Consider the following 20,420-nt stretch of genomic DNA (forward strand, 5'->3'; position numbering starts at 1 on the left):
GCACGCTCCACGCACTGCGGCGATCGACTGTGGCCGCAGGTGTTTATTGTGACGCGTTGCCTCGGGTACGGGGGAACTCGTTTCAAAGGACGCTACGGAAGGACATGTGGAGAGTTCGAAGCCGCATCGAGGAACATACGTAAAGACTTCAGAGTGTGGGTAGAATGCGAAGGATTCAACCAATAGAATTTACTGAGAAAAGACTTCTGCTACCCGCCCCATTATCCATCCGCGAGGAGCTGTGGGAAGACACGCCCCATGCCGTTGCTGCGGGGCATGTTGGGAGTTGTAGTCAGCCTTCCCAGGCTCCGCCCCTGGAAACTCCACTTCCGGGCCAGCGTGCTGAGCCCTTGCGCGGACGTCAGCGCCCCTGTCATAGCCACGTAGCAGACCTGGTGAGTACCTCCGCTGGCAGTCGACCCCTGCGTTTCCCCTCGGACTTTCGTAGCCGTCGTGGGTCCAAGCCCTTGAAAGGAGCTGGCATTACCGGGGCCCACAGTGGCAGCTGCGAACTCGTGGTTTGGGCCGCCTTTCTCTCGGTCTCTCCCTGGTAGAGCCGGAGGGAAACTGCCCCGCACAGCCTAGACTATCCCGGTTCAGCCGCGGTGGGACCTGCGCTCTCGGCGCCTCCTCCTTATGAATGCATTTTGTGAACGAGGGATTATTTGGCGTCTTTGAAGATTTGAAGTATTGGACCTGGGAAAGATATGAGTGACTTCCTTCAAATACTCTATTCCCTTAGCTCCGGTGATGTCGCACTCCCCCGGTTTCCCTCCTGATTGCTCAGCGAGGTCCTCCAAGCCCTATCCTAGATGTAGTGTTCTTCAAGGATGCTTTTCTTTACACCCTGTGCCTCCTCCCAAATTTCTATCTCCAGATTTGGCAATTGTATTCCGAGCTCTAGATCTATATCTACCTTCACTTGGATAATTGATCCGTATTTCAAACTCAGCAAGTTCAAAACTGACTCCTTATTTCCACCTCCCCTCATCCCACACCCGCTCTTCGTCCAATGATCCGCATTTCAGTAAATCCACCCTGTTGTGCATGCCAAAAACCTGGAAATCATCCTTGACATCTTCCACTTCTCAACTTCTGAACATCTGATCAGTAATCAGATCCTATGCATTCTATTTCTACATGGCTGTCAGTTGTCATTTACTCTACTCCTACCTTCCCTGTCTTTGTCGCCATCAGATCTCAACATCTGTGGTAGTCTCTTAAGTGTTCTTTCAAGCAGATCTTCACCAATCTGTGCCCCTGCCTGGGATGGGTTCTCCCACCTCCACCCGCCTCTTTCCTTTGCAATTGTTAATGCTCATACCTACTTACCCTTCACATCTCAGCTTAAATATTATTTCTTCAGAGAGGATCTCAGTTCAGAAGCCTAGGGAGGTTGTAGTCCTTTCACTTAAGATCTTTTGTGGAATCATCCCAACAACCCTATGAAATAGTAGATTTTGCCAATTTTACAGAAGAGGGCAAAAGTACTGAGCGATTAGTTACATTGTGCAAAATCATACAGAGTTAAAGTGCTCTTGCCTTTTTAACTTTTGTCTTCTTCAGTATTTTTCATTGTCATTAAATAGTTTTTGTCCAAATGGCAACTGTAGAACTCTTCATAGTGCAAATTGTTCAAATGATTGCCTAATATTTGTATGGTAGTATTGTTCTTTAACTGACTTCTTATTAATAACTATTTAGGTAGTTTCCAATTTTTTTTTATTAAAGTTAAATTTTTACTGAACTTTATTTCATTAGAACAAATTTCCAGAAGTAGAATTGAGTCTCACTTGTATGAGGATGAATTTGTTTCGTTTTACAATGGAATTTTGGTTCTCTGTCTTAGGTGATTTCAGAGACTATGGATATACTCTTCAGAATAAGAGGAGGCCTTGATCTAGCTTTTCAGCTAGCTACTGCTAATGGTAGGTCTGACCAAAAAATCTCTCCTTTTTTATTATAAAATTGATGGTGAAATATACTGGGATCCTCTTCATTTTGCAAATGAAACTGAGTGAGGATAAACTCAAATCATGTGGTTAGTGAGTTCTGTAAATTGGATTTAAACAGGCACTGTGTTCCAGCACCACTACTAGCCTGTGAGGCTTCTCTGTGCAAATTAGAAAAAGATACCCCCTTTCTTAAAAAAACTTCACTGCCCACTGGAAGAAAATTGTCACAATAAATACACATATCCACAATGAGCACGATGTAAACAAGGCATGTAGATTGCAGACTTGCACCTATACATAACCCTGAGTCTCCAGAGCCCACCCTCTTGAAAGTTATGTTGTTTTGGAATGGCATAAGAATTCTATGGGAGAAATATCAGCAGAGTTTGTATCAAGCAAATTCTAGGATGTTTTCCTATCTCTGACTTGGGCTAAGGCCACAAACAGAAGTAAAGAATATCAGAAGAGAAAGATGAGTTGTGTTTGAAGGGTGTTTCATTTAAGATACCAGAGTATATCAAGTGCAGATTCCCAGCAGGCATCGGGTGATTTGAATCTGAAATTTAGGGGAGGGTGGGTGGTCAGGACTAGAGAGAAAGAATATCTCTGAAGGATGATCATTAACACCGTGATAATAAATAAAATCACTCATGAAAAGTATGATCAGTGGTGTCAGAAACCACAGACAAGTTCAGAAAGATAAGGAATGAAAAGTGCCAAGTTCCTTGTAGGAGGTCACTAGCTGGCCATCGTTTCCTGGCCCTGTGGAAGTAGGAAGGGAGAGAACGCAGAATGTTCTTTCTGACTCATCCCTTTATGCTAAAAAAAATTGCTCTCAATCTTGGTCCATTCGAATCCCCACTCCCAAATGAATGAAAGTAAGTCTCTGGGACAGAGACCCAGGCATCAGTAAGCTTTCTAGGTGTTTCTAATGTGCCATCCAGATGAGAACCATCTTACAAAGACTAAATCAAACTCATTTCCAGGCCTATCTTATTAGTAAAGTGTAGTTCTCTAATATGTTAACTTGTGTGGTTAAAGCCTTATATTTCACAACTCCATATAAATTGAAGATATACTTTACTATGAACTTACTGCAAAGTATAATTAATCCATTAGTAGATATAATAATGTAATTTCAAATGTAAACAAGGGCTGCAATACTTTTTACCAAGTAATTAACATATTTGAGTTTGTCTTCTGGCTTGATTATATTACTCCTACAATATCAGACTCTTTCAAACATTCAGTGAAGGGAATCATTAATGAGAAAATATAGAGGAAGGAGATGCTTAACTTTAAAGACATCACAGTTTTTTCAGATTAGTTTATCTCTTGGTCCTTTAGGGATAAACAGAAGGTAATCCAGGAATTATGTTTATCTTTTGTAGTGTAGCTGAAAATCTTTAAATTTGACCTTCTGAAACACATCAAGATGTCTTAAAATCTGACTTGTTATAAGTAATCTTTTCTCTACCACAACCCCAAGGTATTTATTTATCAGGATATCAGTGTGATAAATACTTTAACCACCAGGTTAAATAGGTTTAGGATTTAAGAATATAAAGCTAAAATAAGTATATATTGTCTTCTTTAAATATATCTTCTTCAACCATGAAAATGTTTTACATATTCCAAAAATTATTGTAAATTAAAAAGAAATCCCTGAAAGTGAAGTCAGACAAGTGTCAGGTTAACGACACATTACACAGAAAAAACTTTGACTTCAGAATACAGTACTTTGGTTGTACTGTATTCTTAGTGGGATAGAGTCCAAAGAGAAAAAGAACTACAAAGAAATTTGAATTTCATTCAACAGTTTTATTGCTACAAGTTATATGGTATTTTGAAAGTAATTTGTGTCCTCATACGTTGCTGGTGGAATATAAAATAGTGCAGCTCCCTTGGAAAACAGTTTGGCAGTCCCTCAAAAGGTTAAACATAGAGTTACCCTGTGACCTAGCAATTTTACTTTTAAGTGATCACCTCACCAAGAGCGTTGAAAACATATATGCACACAATAACTTGCATATGTTCATAGCATTATTCATGATAACCAGAAAGCAAAGAGACAATCCATATATGTATCAGCTTGTGAATGGATAAACAAAGTGTGTTGTATCCATTCAGGGGAATATTATTCAGCCATAAGAAGAAATGAAGTACTGATTAATGCTACAATATGAATGAATCTTGGAAATACTATACAGGGTGAAAGGTAGACATGGAAGGACACATAATGTGCAATTCCATTTATAGGATGTGTTCAGAATAGGCAAATCTATAGGGACAAAAAGTAGATTAGTGGTTGCCATGGGTCAGTGTAGGAGGAATGGGGAATGAGTGCTGGTAAGTATGGGTTTCTTCTGGGGTGATGACGGTGTTTTGGAATTAGATAGTGATGATTGTAAAACCTTGTCAATATGCTAAAAGCAACTGAATTGTATACATTAAAAGGATGAATTTTATGGTCTGTGAATTTTATCTCAATTTTTTTAAAAGAAAGGCAAAATTTTTTTTTAATATTATTGAATCTGCAGAATAGTTATCTGGGAGTCAACTTTACTGTGTTCTACTTTTGTGTGTTTGGAATCATTCATGTTGAAAAGTTTAAGATTTTTCTCATTAACTTCTATTTATTTGCTTTTAATTTAGAAATATTTATCAAGAAAGCACTAAAACATGTGCTGAGTGACCTGTCAACCAAGCTTTCTTCAAATGCACTTGTGTTCAGAATTTGCCACAGTTCAGTGTACATATGGCCTAACAGTGACATAAACACCATTCCAGGAGAACTGAGTGATAGTTCTGCTTGTAAGAACATAATGCGCTTTATTCAGTGAGTATGTTTGAAAATTGCTAGAAATGTTTTCAAAATGTCGTCTCATATTATAAACATCTTTGTGTATTAAACATCTAGCTTTGAACAGGAAGAAGATACCAAACGAAAATTTATGAGAAAGAAAGACAAAAAGTTATCAGACATGGTAAGCAAATCACCTGTCTTCTTAGTGTTAAAAATTTGTAATCCTTGGATTTGGACTGGAGTGAGATCTTAGAGATTATTTAATGCAACTCTCTTAGTTTTTACGGATCAGATTATTGAGGTCCAGAAAGAATAAATGACTTGTCAGAGGTTGTATCTCTGTTTTACATGTCTAAGCTTTTGTTCCATATTAACACATATCTTAATACATACCTTTTTGGGGATGCTTTCTGTACTCCCACAAAAATACACAACTCGAGTATGTTTGCAAATTACTTTAAAAAGGAACCATTCTGAAACATGACAGAGACACATTATGCTGTGAGATAGTAAATAATAAATGATTTACTTTTCTTCACCTTGTTCTTAGTGCTGGTGCTTTTTGAATCAGTGTTATTGAGGACCTGCCATATGCCACAGACTTGGCAAATACTGGAGATGAAAATTGGAGCTACTCCAGGGGAGGAAGTTGTATGAAGTTAATACACTACCGTGTTTTCCTAGGCTGTTACAGGAAAATAGGGTGGACATGAGGTTGGAGAGCTAGGTGGGGGCCACTTCAGAAGAAGCAGAACTAAGCCAGCAGCTATGGTAACAGAGGAGGGAAGGGATCCAAGAGATATTTAGGAGATAAAATGGATGATCCTTGGAAATGAATTAGTTATGGGATGACCATTTTCTTGCTTGGGTAAAGATGGGTGATAGGGAAGACAGGAGGTCAGTTTTGGTCACATTGTTTGAGACACCAGTGAGATGTCCACATGAGCTGTTAAATTTACAATTGGTAGCTGTTAGATTTAAAGAACCTGCGGGCTGTGGATCAGATGATTTGAGAATTACGAGTAGTTGGAGCTTGACATTTTGAGGAGTACGGGTCGGTTATTTTGTAGAACGTTCCTCAGTTGGGGTTTGTTGTAGGCTTCCTCATGACTAGATTCAGGTGACGCACTGTTGATAGGAATATGGCCGAAGTTATGTCATGTCCTCCTTAGCACATCATATTAAAGAGGCATATGCTATCAGTCGGCCTCTGGCATTGGTGACGTTAACTCTGATCACTTACTTCACATGGTGTCTGCTGGTTTTCTTCTCTGGGTGAGGGCACTATTTTTTCCCTTGTAAGTAGTAAGTATCTCATGGTGAGAGGCTATCCTATTCCTCACCAAAGTTTTACCCACCACTTCCAGTATCAACTGATAATTTTTGTCTGAATCCAACATTAACCTGATGGTTACAAAGTGGTGATTTTTCTGTCATTTCCTTCTACAGTTCTTAGATGACATTATACCATAAGGAAGAGCTTTGCTTTTCCCTATTTATTTATTATATGCATGGAAGCATAGGTTCCTGTTTTATGCAGTGAGTTACAATCTGTTACTCTCATTAGTTATTTGGATGCTCACATTTCCAAGATGTGGCCAATAAAAGCTTTTTCAGGCTGGCCCCAGTGTCCTTTGGACACTATATTTTCGAGTACTTCCTACTTCTTCCACAAGGTGTTCTAGGCACGTCATGTACCGTCCCTGTTCCAGCTCAGGAATCAGCCATTTCTCTAAGGAGCATGCACATGTATACATACATACCATACATGTATACATACATATACACACACACAGACACACACACACAATACATTCCTATTTATCTATGTAAATCATATTTATATTTCCAATTCTATTTCTACCTCACTGAATTCGTAACTCTTTGCCAGTGAAAAACCTGGCTTCCAGTATTCTCAATCTTTTACCAGATTTGTTCAAAATAGAAAGTGTTTTCAGAGTTGTTATTCCATACCACTGTCAAAATCAAACCTACTAACGGAGTTCAGTATTTGTTTATAGTTCCTATGTCTTTAGGCTAGGGGTTTATAGTTCTAATGTATGTTTAAAAGTTCCTTTGGTGTGTGGCTACTGTATCTTGTTCATTTGATTTTTTTTTCACTTTAAGTCTATACAGAAGTAGAATAATATGTGAATCCTGATGAACCCTACACCAGCTAAATGTTTATCAACACACACACACACAAATGTTTAAAAAAAAAATGTTTATCAACAAATGGTCAGTCTGATTTCATCTTCATCCCCACTCCCTCTCCACCTCTCCTCAGATTATTTTGAAGCAGAGGAGATTTTTTTTTAAGATAAGATTTGTGCTTTTATTTATTTTATTTTTTTTTTAAGATTTTATTTATTTATTTGACAGAGAGATAGCAAGAGCAGGAACACAAGCAGGGGGAGTGGGAGTGGGAGAGGGAGAAGCAGGCTTCCTGCCGAGCAGGGAGCCCGATGTGGGACTCGATCCCAGGACCCTGGGATCATGACCTGAGCCGAAGGCAGACGCTTAACGACTGAGCCACCCAGGCGCCCAAGATTTGTGCTTTTAAACTACTTACTGTAATACAGCTTTATATATGGCCCTTAAAAAGTCATTTTACTTGCCCTTTATATTTAATGTTCAATGTGCTATAAGTTGACTATTGCTGTTTATCTTTATAGCATCAAATAGTAAATATGGATCTTATGCTGGAAATGTCAACCTCTCTGGGAGCCGTAACCCCCATCATTGAAAGAGAAAACGGAGGACACCACTACGTTAGTATGACTTTACCCGTTGATGTAGTTCTATCTGTTGCTCCAGAAGAAACATGGGGAAAGTAAGTATTTTGTACTACTACTGACACATTTAAATAAGCACTCCTCCCCAGAGTAATCAGAGCCCGTTTTTAAATATCATATAGACATATCCAGGATTGTTGTTATTTTTACTATGATTTATTCCTTGTTTGTTATTAAGCTGAGTTATCTAGTAATTAAATGTTTATTTAGAGGAAGTAGGGTACTATGCAAAAACCTAAGAGGTTTTCCCTTTACCTACACATTGGAAATACACAGCCTACTTAATTTTGCATAAATTTACACTTCGTTTAATAATCCTGGTCCAATTGGGCTTTTTACTGTAGTTAGGACATATTAACTCTCCATTCTCATTTATCATAGCCACTATAACTTTTGTTAATGCACTTGAATATTTCCCTCCACAGAGTTCGTAAACTTCTAGTTGATGCAATTCATAATCAGCTAACTGATACGGAGAAGTGCATTTTGAAATACATGAAAGGAACATCTATTGTGGTCCCTGAACCATTGCACTTTTTATTGCCAGGGGAAAAAAATCTTGTAACAATTTCATATCCATCAGGAATTCCAGATGGTCAGCTGCAGGCCTATAGAAAGGTAATACCAAGGAGTGCCTGGGTGGCTCAGTCGGTTAAGCATCTGCCTTCTGCTTGGGTCATGATTCCAGTCCTGGGGTCGGACTCTCCCTCTGCCACTCCCGCTGCTTGTGCTTTCTCTCTCTCTCTGTCAAATGATAAAATCTTTAAAAAAAAAAAAGGGAAAGAAAGAAAAGTAAAGCTAATACACTTATTCTTAGAAAAACTATGACCATCATTCATTTTATATTTACTTAAACATTTCTAATAAATGGAACTTATTTTATGATTTAATATGAAAGTAGAATCAGACTACTATTTTTATGTGTTATTTAATTTCTATTGACATATAACTTTTTAAAAAGTATGTTAATGAAAATATATGCTAAACCATATGTAACATTTTGATTTCAGACACTCATTGTGGTTCATATGTTCTGTGAAATTTTTCCATAATGAAATACAGAAATGAAAAGATGCTTACATGCCTTGAGCTGCTGCTGAGTGTTTATAAATAAATTCCTTTTCCCTTCCGTTACTTTCAGATTTGTGAAAGAGACAAGATTACAGTTAGGGAGGGAAAGTTAGGATTTACGCTAATTCTAATTAGGATTTATGGTAATACTTTACCCCCCACCTCCCAGGGTTATTTGGGTTTTATTAGAGGCGTGTTGAAGAAAGCCTGATCAGCATTCAAAGAACTGAGATTTATTAATGAAATGACTGGTTTTGGAGTGCATATTTTTGATGTGTGGTCTTGCCTGGCACCCATCAAATTATACCAGGGGAGCATCTTCCGCACCTGTCCCTGGGAGGAGGGCGAGTCCTGTAACGCTCTGCTCCGTCTGTAAGTGCTGGTGGACCTGACCTGCAGAGGTGCCAGATGATCCCGTTCCGGCTGCGAGAGTACTTAGGAGACACGAAAACGACAACGTCAGACTTTACAGAGGAAGGGCCACGTTTTTATACAGTTGGGAAAATTTTGCATTTGAAACATGTGTGTGTATTTTAATTTTGATGCCACATTGGTTGGTTCCCTACCACCAATGCCTCCTCCAGAATTTACTCACCACCCCTTGTACTTGTTAAGTACTTTAAGCGTGACTTTTCAGAGTGCTGTCATGTAGATCTGTCATTGTTAATTACAACTTACTCATTTTACAAGGCTGTCTCAAAACCAGTCTTTAGCCTGGATGTATTTTAACAGACTGTTATGATAAATAATTAATTTGAAATTATGTGACTTCTCTCACTCTGACAAATTACAGTTGACCCTTGAATAACACAGGTTTGAACTGCAGGAGTCCACTCGTACACAGATTATTTTCAGTAAATACAGTATAGCACTGTAAATGTATTTTCCCTTCCTTACGATTTTCTTAATAACATTTTCTTTTCTGTAGCTTACTATATTGTAAGAATACAGTATATAGTACATATACAAAATATGTATAAGTCATTAATGTGTGTATGTTCTCGGAAGCCTTCCAGTCAACAGTAGGCTATTCAGTTTTTGAGGAGTCAAATCTACATGTGGATTTTCGACAGTGTGAGGGCTCAGTGTCTCTAATCCCCACATTGTTCAAGGCTCAACTGCATTTTCATTTTTTCTGTGTTCCCTTCTAGTTTCGACCCATATCCATGGAAAAACATACATAACTCTCATTTGGTTGTAGTTTAAATCTCACTCTCTTCGACCTTAGTGAATTATATTAAAAGTGTGTTTGATAACTTTTATAGCCAATATATAGTTAATTTTGTTTTCTGTCTTTAGTTTGAATTTGTTTACTGATGAGTGAGGAGTCTGAGTTATTTAACTTTTTTCTCTTCTATTGATTCTGGTTTCATTTAGGAATTACATGACCTCTTCAATCTGCCTCATGACAGACCGTATTTCAGAAGGTCTAATGCTTATCACTTTCCAGGTGAACCATACAAGGATGGTTACATTAGAAATCCGCATACTTATCTCAATCCACCTAACATAGAGACTGGTATGGTGAGTTTAATAATTATTTATGGAGTCAACTGATAATCCGTGTCAGTGGTGATTTTTTGTGTGTATCCAGTGGAAGTTTTAAGGATTGATTCAGAATGTATGTCGTCTCTAAAACAAAATTTACCACCTGTTTCTTATAATAATTGTTGCTTAAAATAGCAGTATTCACAGTAGTCTAAAAAGGTCATAAATAGTATGTACCACAGTTTTCCTATGGAAATTCCATTCCCTAATTTATTTAAAGGCTGATCCCCATTTATTTTCATTTTGAACCTGAGAAATCACACTAATTAATGAGCATGATTCATTATTACTTTTTATTCTTTGCTGGATTTCATTTGCTAACATTTTAAGATTTTTACATATGTGTTCATGAATAAGATTGGCTTCTGAATTTCTTTCCTCACATTGTTCTTATTTCATTTTTGTGTCAATAATATCCTGGCTCATGGAAAGAGTTGGGGAGCGTTCCCTTTTTTATTTTTTTAATTTTCTAGAGGAGTTACTGTAGGATCGGCATGATCTTTTTTTGATCATTTGGTTAAACTTACCTATAAAATAATGCTGTGCTTAGCATTTTCTTTGTGAGAACATTCTTAATAAGATTTAATTTTATTAATGGTTATAGGACTTTTTTCATTTTTCTAAGTTCTATTTACCTAGGTCTTAGTCTCTTCTGTAGTTGTAGTGATTTTTTTTTTCATTCTTTATATCATTTTTATGTCTTTTTTTTTTTAAGTTTTGGCTTTATTGACCCCCTTTATTGTAACTTCTATATTCTATTTCATCAATTTTTTGCTCTTTCTTCTTCCTTTACTTTCTTTGATTCGTTGTTTTTCTTCTCACTTCTTAAATTGGGCATTTTGCATATTGTTAATCTTTTTTATTCTCTACTTTAAGGTTTTAAATTTCAAGCAAAGCATTGTTTTCACAGATTTTAATTTGAAGTATTTTAGTTTTATTCAGTTCTAGGTATCTTCACACTTCTATTACGATTCTTATTTAATCTGTGTATTATTTCAAAGTGTTTTTTAACATCCAAATATATTAGAATTTATTTATGTAGGTATGTGTGTATGTATTTTTACTGATTTCTGACTCTTTTGCCTGCCGGTCAGAAACAACTTTTATGTGGTACAGATTCTGAAATTTATTGAGACATACTCATTTACTGTGGATGCTATAGAAACCACAGATTTGGTAGCTTAAAACTACACAGATGTATTCTCTCAGTTGTGGAGGCCACCAGTCCGAAATCCCTATAATGAGGCTGAAATCAGGTGTCAGTGTGGCCATGCTCCCTGCAAGGGTTTTGGGGAGAATCCATCCCGTGCCTCTTCCAGCTGTGGTGGCTGCCGGCATTGCTTGGCTGCATCGCTCCCATCAGCCTCTGTGGTCACGTTGCCTCCTCTTCTCCCCCTGTGTGAGATTTCCCTCTCCGCTCTCTCACAAGGATGCTTGTGGTTGCATTTCAGGCCCACCTTGGATAGTCCAGGAAAATTTCCCGTATGTTAAGATCTTTAATTTAATCACATCTGCAGAGATTTCCCTCCCCCCTTTTTTCTTTTTTTGCTTTCTGACCATATAAGGTAGCCTTTACAGGCTCCAGGGATTAGGAGATAGATACCATTTGGGGACCATTTCTCCACCTACCACAATGTTCTAGCTAAAAATTTTCTGTGTGTGCTTGAGAAGAAAATATATTGTCTAATTGTTGGGTGAGGATTCTATATTTGTCCATACTTCTTCTTACCTAATTTTTAAAAAAATATTACCTTACACCAGTTTGTGGAGAAAAAAACACATGAGTATTCTTAACATTATACTACAAGAAAGAAGTTATATGATCTTGGCCTTTACTTAAGGATATTTAAATAGCATACCTGGGCTGTAATCAATGGCAGGTTTACAAAATTGGAGAAATATTCTTCATATGTCCCATTAAATGGCCCCTTTGTTTGTTCATTCCTTTATTCCTTCCTTCATCATTTATTCAGTAAACATTCATTGACTATTAACCGTTTGCCAGACCCACTGTAGAAGCTTGGGCCCAGAAAGAAAGAAGACACAATACTTGCCCTTATCAAACTCACATATTAGTATGGTTAAGCAGATATTTAAAAAGTAATAAGTAAGGTGTCAAGTAGTGCTTTGAAAAATAAAAAAATAAAGCAGGATAGAGTGACAGCCACGGCAGGAGGTGGGTGGTGAGGGAGTAAAGCATGCCATTTTTAGGTTGGACGATCATGGAAGGCCTCTGACATTTGAGCAGAGACCCAAGTGAAGTAAGGGTGCAGAGCTGCAAATTATTTGGGAAAAGTGTTCCAGGCAGAGCAAACCATAAGGCTCTGACATCAGATTGCCCCGGGCATATCTGAACCTAAAGCAGAGCCAGCAACAGGGGAAAGTGGTACAAGATGACATTGGAGAGGAGGCCAGAGGGCAGGACTTGCCAGGCCTTAGAGCCTGTGGTAACAACTCTGGACATTTAATAAAAAGCCAAGAAAGTATCATGTTCTCTGAAGGCATTTTTGTAAGGAACTGAAGTAACAGTCCAGCTCTGAGAACAGTAAACTTGTCTTGGATGTATGTATAGAATATGTGCATCTATCTTAAATTAGTATGTTACTATATTCTTTTTATATAGATTTATGTGGTCCAGGGCATCTATGGTTATCATCACTACATGCAGGACCGGATGGATGACAATGGTTGGGGCTGTGCTTACCGATCTCTGCAGACAATCTGCTCTTGGTTCAAACACCAAGGCTACACAGAGAGATCCATTCCAACACACAGGGAAATTCAGCAGGTACAGAACATGCCATTTAAAATTCTAATCAATTGTACATTTCATTAGCCTTAATATCCTACTAATAATGATTATTACCTCGTGGTACAGACTTATTTCTGTTTTGAAGGGAAAAAAAAACCATACTCGTAATCAGGGAAAAGGTCCTAAAAGTAGTTTTTAATAGTTGTCTTGTGTATGGATTTTTTTTGTGTTTTTAATTACACAAAGGCTCTAGTTGATGCCGGGGACAAACCAGCAACGTTTGTTGGATCACGGCAATGGATTGGATCTATTGAGGTACAGCTGGTACTGAACCAACTGATTGGTGTAACTTCAAAAATACTGTTTGTCAGGTGAGGACACTTTAAGAAATTAGTGATATCATTTCGAAGCAAGTTTGTCATTTTATTAAAAAAGAGGAAAATTATATATTCTCTCCTTTCTCTTCCTCCTCACTGTTTTTACTTTCTCTCCTCCACATTGCCTCATTGCTTTACAAATCTCATTTTTTAAACCCTGAATTTTTTGGTTATTTTTTAGAAGGCTTTGAGTTGATGAGTAAACTTTGCAATATATACTTGCATGGTGTAGACCTAATTTAGCCAAGAAGAGGAACACTTGGAAATATGTCAACTTTGACTGGAGTTACAGAAAATCAACTTTTTGTTTATCCTCAAGTCTTTAAAAAGTCTTAAAAGGAAAAAAACAAATGTTGATCTATGACTGCCCTTTCTGTGTACCTCCTGCCCTTTTTCTTCTTAAGATGCCAATAAACTAATAATGTGTCCAAATAATATATTCATTTTTTTCCCAGTACAGTTTAGCCATAAGTCTAGCATGAAAATATGAGCAAATATTCAGGTCATGATTGCAGGGTCCTGGGATCGAGCACTGTGTCAGGCTCTGCGCCCAGCATGGAGTCTGCTTGAAACGCTCTCTCTCGCTCACTCTCTCTAAAGTAAATAAATCTTTAAAAAAATAAAAATAAAATATGAACAAATAATAACTAAAATTGATTTCTATGACAATAACTGGCTTATTCCTTATTAGTGAGCCTATGTTTTAAATACTTTTTCTACTATAATAACCTCAATAGATACAGTAACGTTATCCTTTTTTGTCCCATGTGCTTATGTCCAAGAACGTATGTTTTCACAATTGCAGTTTGGATTGTCTGTGGAAACCAGAGCTGACAAATAAATGATAGATTAAGTAGTGAAGCATATGGTGATTCAAAAGTGAACATTTTGGCACATTAAAACTTCATACGTTCCTTACTAAGCAAGAGCTAAGGATTAGCCACCACCTGGCACCTCCAATCTAAAAAATAATCTCCCTTCATCTGGCCATCTTTCTCTCTTCTCAAAAGGACAAATTGTATAGGACATTGAAATATTCCCTAAAATAATACGTTGTACTTGAAAACATTTTGCAGTTTTCACTTTGGCTTCATAGATATCATCTGTTTTGGTCCCGAATCTCCTGTCATGTAGACAGGGCAGGGGTGATTGGTCCCAGTCTAAAGATGAGGAGGTACAGACGGAGTCTGATGGCAAGAAGACAAGAACCCAGGACTTAAAACTCATTCTTCTGAAATTAAATCCACCCATAAGAGCCCCATGGCCATCAAGGTGACCACTTTCACTCATCCGTTAAAAATCCTTCTTTATGCAGTTCCAGAAGCAAAGAAGCAAGGTCTTATTGCTTCTTTCCTAACACATTTAGTGGCCTAAATACATTGAGAGGTTATGGTGCTTTAAATTGCTCTCAAGTCAGTTCCCTACCACTTAATGTTATTTAAATTTATTTCCTGTTTTTTTCAATAACTAAGAAAGAAAACAAAACGGTAGAAAACACTGGCTCCCAAACTCCTTATTTGACCTTAGTGTGAGAAATCGTTCATCTGATGGAAAATGATTTCTTTCTAGCCAAGGTTGTGAAATGGCCTCTCAAGGACGGGAGCTGACTAATCATTTCCAGACTGAAGGAACTCCAGTCATGATCGGTAAGGTGTTTTGGACATCTTTGGCTCTTTGGGTAAAGAGAATTTGTAAAATTTGTTGTTAATATAAATAATGTCACATAAAATCAGTCATTTTTAAACATTTTAAAATTAGCTTTCATACCGTACATACTGACCTCTGGATATTTTTCAATTTTTAAGGTGGGAGGAAAGTTATAAGAAAGATTGTAATAACCAGAAGTAAAAGCTAAGAAGAGAAGTGATAACTGTTGAAATATTTGAAGAGTGGAGAACAGTATAGAAAATAGGCCGTGGTCACTCAGTTGAGCCTACTAAGTCTTGGTGCTGTCTCTAACTTGGCTGGCTGTGTGGCATTATACAAATTGCTTCACCTCTCTGGGCTTTATTGGTAAAGGGGATCAGAGGAGTTGATCTAAATGTTGATGCTTCTGTGAAGAACAAGACTTGATCTGAGATGACAGAGGCAGACTAAGACTGGTATGTAAGATACGCAGGGAGACAGATTTAGCAAAGTATCAGGAGGACTGGAACGGGTAGATGGGCTGTCCCACGGGAGGCCCTCAGAGCAGAGGCAACATTGCGTGTGTGCTGAGCAAGGCTTCACAGCGGTGACTGTGACCCTCCATAGCCCTTTCTGAATCCAGTGTGGGTAATCCCATGGATATGGCAGTGGAACAGAAACCTGATGTGAGTACAGATATGATTGTATCTTTTCCAATTTTAAAAGATACAATTTTATCTTCTCAGAGTGTACTTGACATTGTGGTCTTTTATAATACAGGCTAGTCACCTTTAATACTGTGTTATATCAATCAATAGGCCAAATAATCTTTTTAAATTGAAATTGAGGGGCGCCTGGGTGGCTCAGATGGTTAAGCGTCTGCCTTCGGCTCAGGTCATGATCCCAGGGTCCTGGGATCGAGCCCCGCATCGGGCTCCCTGCTCGGCGGGAAGCCTGCTTCTCCCTCTCCCACTCCCCCTGCTTGTGTTCCTGCTCTCGCTGTGTCTCTCTCTGTCAAATAAATAAATAAAATCTTTTAAAAAAAAAGAAATTGAATAAGAAGTTGCGACTCATACATGCCCTCTCATATTTCATATTTCTCTTGCTGTAGGGGGAGGAGTTCTGGCCCACACTATACTAGGAGTGGCATGGAATGAGATTACAGGGCAGATAAAATTTCTGATTTTAGATCCACATTATACAGGCGCTGAAGATCTACAAGTTATTTTGGAAAAGGTAAGTATCTTTTTAACACAAATGTAGATGCAAGGCAAAGAACCCAGAAGCAAAGGAGAACAAACTGGCCGTTAACAGAAAGACTATAACCAAGGGCTGTGATATACACTATCAGGAGGTATTCTAGGGCTGTGAGGACGATCTCTTTGGATAGAGACACTGTCCAGGTCCCAGAGGGAACTAAAGTGAATTGCAAAGAACAAAATTCAGGTTAGATTTATGAGGACTTTCTTAGTTATTGAACTTAATAATGGAACCAAGAGCTTATAAATATATTCTTTTGGAGATGTTACAGTTTTGCATAAACAAATGTATTAAAATAGAGTGGGTTAAATAACCTTTATAATTGTATTACTAACCAAAAATAAGTAGTATGTTGGACATTATGGAGGCTTGACTACGTCTAATTTATTTATATATAATTTATTCTCATTCTAGAAAGGATTTGGATTTGAGACAAATTTAAGAGTATTCGTAGATACTTACAATACCAGTTAAAGGAGGTATAAGTTTAGGGCGCCTGGGTGGCTCAGTCGTTAAGTGTCTGCCTTCGGCTCAGGTCATGGTCTCAGGGTCCTGGGATCGAGCCCCGCATCGGGCTCCCTGCCCGGCGGGAAGCCTGCTTCTCCCTCTCCCACTCCCCCTGCTTGTGTTCCCTCTCTCACTGTGTCTCTCTGTGTCAAATAAATAAATAAAATCTTTAAAAAAAAAAAAAAGGAGGTATAAGTTTAACCTAATGCATAGGCAGCTAATTCTCACATGTGAAAACTCATACTAAAACTTTAGAAGGCAAGTATAATAAGACATAACTTGAATTTTAACTTCTATATTTTTTGCCAAATATATTAAAATTACAAAGAATGCATACAACCGTTTCAGCCACAAACCAATGAATATATCCTACTATTACCCACTACCCTTCATTTTTCTTGTGTTGCCACTTAAGTCAACATCGCTAATACCAATAAAAAGCCTTCTCTGAATTTTGAAGTTGTAGTATAATTAGGTCATCTTTTTTTTTTTTTTAAACACAATTCCTAGGGATTTGGGTGGTTTAGCATTGAAATTCATTCGTGAGACACTTTCAGAAGTTGAACAGAATGTAACTGCATGAAGTTACCAAAGCCCTAAGGATGAGGGGTTTAGTACATAAAGAGCTTTGGTGTGTGTGTGGCTGAATTCTTTTATAGCCCAGTTTAGTAAACTATTTCGCCAGCGATAAGACTATAAATACAGGAGATAAATGTGTCGTGCTTTTATCTTTCAAGGCATTTGGACTTGGAAATCTGTGAAATGTTTTCTGCCAGCACACGGAAGTGGGAGCAATATTTACTCTCTTTCTGTAGCCAAGTGGTCCCTCACTCATCATTAAGTACTAAGACACGTCCACTATCCGAAGCAATAGGGGTATTAAAAAAGGTCTTTAAGAAGCTCTTAGTCTAGGGGCACCTGGGTGGCTCAGTCATTAAGCGTCTGCCTTCGTCTCAGGTCATGATATCAGGGTCCTGGGATCGGGCCCCACATCGGGCTCCCCGCTCGGCGGGAGGCCTGCTTCTCCCTCTCCCACTCCCCCTGCTTGTGTTCCCTCTCTCGCTGTGTCTCTGTCAAATAAATAAAATATTTAAAAAAAAAAAAAAAAAAAGCTCTTAGTCTAGTGTAGAAGACAAAAGAGATCCGAAAAGTATTCCCCAGAAAAAATACGGTTATCGAAGGTAGAGTTTACAAGGCTGATCAGTAGAGGGATCCTTTAGAGACCGTGAAAGGACAGCAGGCCATGTTCCCAGAACATGCCCAGTTTTGGCAGTTTGACATGATTAGAGCCGGCGAGGAGGTGTGGCTGGAGGGATAGGCAAGGGCTAAAACTGTGAGCCAGGCCGAGAAGCAGAGCACTTAGATTTTAACTTAGAGGCAATGAGGAGCCTTCATTATTTTAATGAGAGGTATGATTACTTCTTTCTGGCTAGTTTGAGGAACTTTGCAGTAGATGGAATTGTCTAGATAGGGTTTTCTGAAGCAGTTGTATAGAATAAGGCATTGTCCCTGATTACTTTCTCTGAGGATTGTACTGTCCTTCTTTGCTAGTTAGATTTCTGTAGTTTTCAATTGTAGAAAACCCTCTGCCCTTTTCGCACGTATAAGGAACCACGAAGCCAAGGCCTGGCCGTCAGTAGTATTGACTCTCACCGACTCGAGAATCTAGAGCAGTGTCTCAGAGCCTGGGCTGCTGTAACAACACCATAGCCTGCGTGGCTTATAAACAATAGAAATGTATTCCTCACACTTCTGGGAGCAGGGAAATCCAAGGCACCAGCAGGTTTGGTCTGGTGAGCCCCACCTACGAGTTCACAGACAGCAGACTTTTTCACTGTATCTGCACAGTGGAAGGGGCCTCCTTAATGAAGGCACTAATCCCATTCATGAGGGCTCCACTCTCATAACCTAGTCACGTCCCAAAGGCCCCGCCTCCACATACCATCACCTTAGAGACTAGCTTTCAACATCAATTTTGGAAGGACACAAACATTCAGTCTAGCAAGGGCTGTAGGGACAGTTCTGCCTCTGCTTGACCTCTCTTGACCCTCTTGTGGAACTTTCCTGTTTGAAGTTCCCAAAGGGAACTTGTCGCCTCAGAGAAAAAGAGCACCCTGTCTACTCCCATCAGTTTCTGGTTTGGGCATCCTCTCTACCCACTTCTCTTTATAAAATAATTTGAGTCTGGTTATCTGGAAAAGGCCTAAAAGATTAAAACAGAGAGTATAAGCCTTTATTCATCATTAAGAAAACAGATTTTAGGACATTAAATTTATTAGAAAAAGTTTTGCTTAAAAAGATAATAAAAAAGAAGCTTATTTACATATAGAAACAGGTCTCAAAGACAAAAAAAAAAAAAAAAACCCACAAATTTTGCAGTTACCTGGGGGCAGATAGGACTGATGGAGGACTTTTTACTTTCATTTGAACTTTGATAATGTAGATCTTATTTTTGCAATCAGAGAAAGAAAAATACAAAAATTAAAGAGCGTCTCTACTCAGCCCTCCAACCTCCACACTAAAAAATAGAGCTACACACTATCTTCTGTAGAAACCATGAACTTTAGCTCTAGGTCACTGCCAGAAGACACAGCAGCTTCCAAGTTAGTTAGGCTAAGGGATAAGACCACACTACTTGTCACTCACCCAGTGGTATTTAAGAGTTCTAGCTGGCCTCCTAACAAGTATTTTGCAAGCAAAGCATTTCATTTCAGATAACTCGGACTAGTCATTAGCTGGGTCTTTAAGAAAATAAATCAATGGCTCTAGAAGAGATTTTGTGAATTTGTATTCACAGTGAGACTTTGTTTGAAAGTAATTTTCTCTGCTGGGGAAAACGATGGAAAAGAATGGGAAGTGGAAGGATTATAGCCTGAGGACAGTGAAGGGCAATTCAAGAGGCCAGCACAGATTTCTCCCTGCCACACTTCCTCATAGCTAAGACACACAGCGTGGTCCCTAAGACAGCCTTTAAAGGACTGCTAAGAAAAACAGATTGCCAATTCAACTATGACCTACCTGCCATTGACTGCCAGAATTATAAAACTTAGACTCAGTAAAAATGTGGTATTTGGGAGGCGCCTGGGTGGCTCAGATGGTTAAGTGTCTGCCTTCGGCTCAGGTCATGATCTCAGGGTCCTTGGCAGGAAGCCTGCTTCTCCCTCTCCCTCTACTGCTCCCCCTGCTTGTGCTCTCTCACTCTCTGTGTCAAATAAATAAATAAAATCTTTTTTAAAAAAAGATGTTAAAAAAAATGTGATATTTGGAGTAACAGTTACCATAAGGAAGCTTTTTCTTTTTTATCTATGATTAAATACTGTAAAATTAAAATTTTTTTAACTCTATCTGAAATGGACTCAAGTATGTTACTTTCCTATGCTTTATAGGAGTTCAAATCTTTTGAGTTATATAAGTAGTCTTATTCTGGGATCCAGCTGACAGAATGGGATTGTAGAATGTTACAGTTTTGATCATGTAATCCTATAATCTAGTAAAAGGTTTTCCTTTCCCTTCTCCCAAATCTAGGGCTGGTGTGGATGGAAGGGCCCAGACTTTTGGAACAAAGATGCTTACTATAATTTATGTCTTCCTCAGCGACCAAATATTTTTTAAAATATCTTAGACTCAAAGGCTGTAGTAAAGTTGTATTATAAATTTGTTAATAAAGACTAAGTTTAACTTCGCTTTAAATCCTGGGTGTAGTCTGATGGTTTAAACTACAGT

The 20,420-nt window shown here is 38.3% G+C and overlaps 1 protein-coding gene across 1 annotated transcript; it reads left to right on the top strand.

The window, feature by feature from the left end:
• Positions 1 to 145: 145 nt before the first annotated feature.
• Positions 146 to 20,387, top strand: UFSP2 (UFM1 specific peptidase 2). The gene is made up of 12 exons (XM_035004239.1): positions 146 to 395; positions 1,850 to 1,928; positions 4,611 to 4,794; positions 4,876 to 4,942; positions 7,437 to 7,594; positions 7,982 to 8,174; positions 10,005 to 10,151; positions 12,799 to 12,963; positions 13,174 to 13,298; positions 14,874 to 14,950; positions 16,042 to 16,166; positions 20,223 to 20,387. The coding sequence occupies exons 1-12, from the start codon at positions 165 to 167 to the stop codon at positions 20,307 to 20,309; spliced, it is 1,638 nt and encodes a 545-aa protein (XP_034860130.1). The 5' UTR covers positions 146 to 164; the 3' UTR covers positions 20,310 to 20,387.
• The last annotated feature ends 33 nt before the right edge of the window (positions 20,388 to 20,420 follow it).

This window comes from Mirounga leonina, unplaced genomic scaffold, assembly GCF_011800145.1.
Source record: "Mirounga leonina isolate KUSES-001 unplaced genomic scaffold, KU_Mleo_1.0 Mir_128, whole genome shotgun sequence".
Lineage (NCBI taxonomy): Eukaryota > Metazoa > Chordata > Mammalia > Carnivora > Phocidae > Mirounga > Mirounga leonina.

Excerpts from the sequence above, each read along its gene's own strand:
- UFSP2 (XM_035004239.1), top strand. The coding sequence starts at position 165 with ATGCGAAGGATTCAACCAATAGAATTTACTGAGAAAAGACTTCTGCTA. Across the intron at positions 8,175-10,004 it reads AGCTGCAGGCCTATAGAAAG|GAATTACATGACCTCTTCAA; the intron begins GTAATACCAAGG and ends GGTTTCATTTAG. Across the intron at positions 12,964-13,173 it reads CACACAGGGAAATTCAGCAG|GCTCTAGTTGATGCCGGGGA; the intron begins GTACAGAACATG and ends AATTACACAAAG.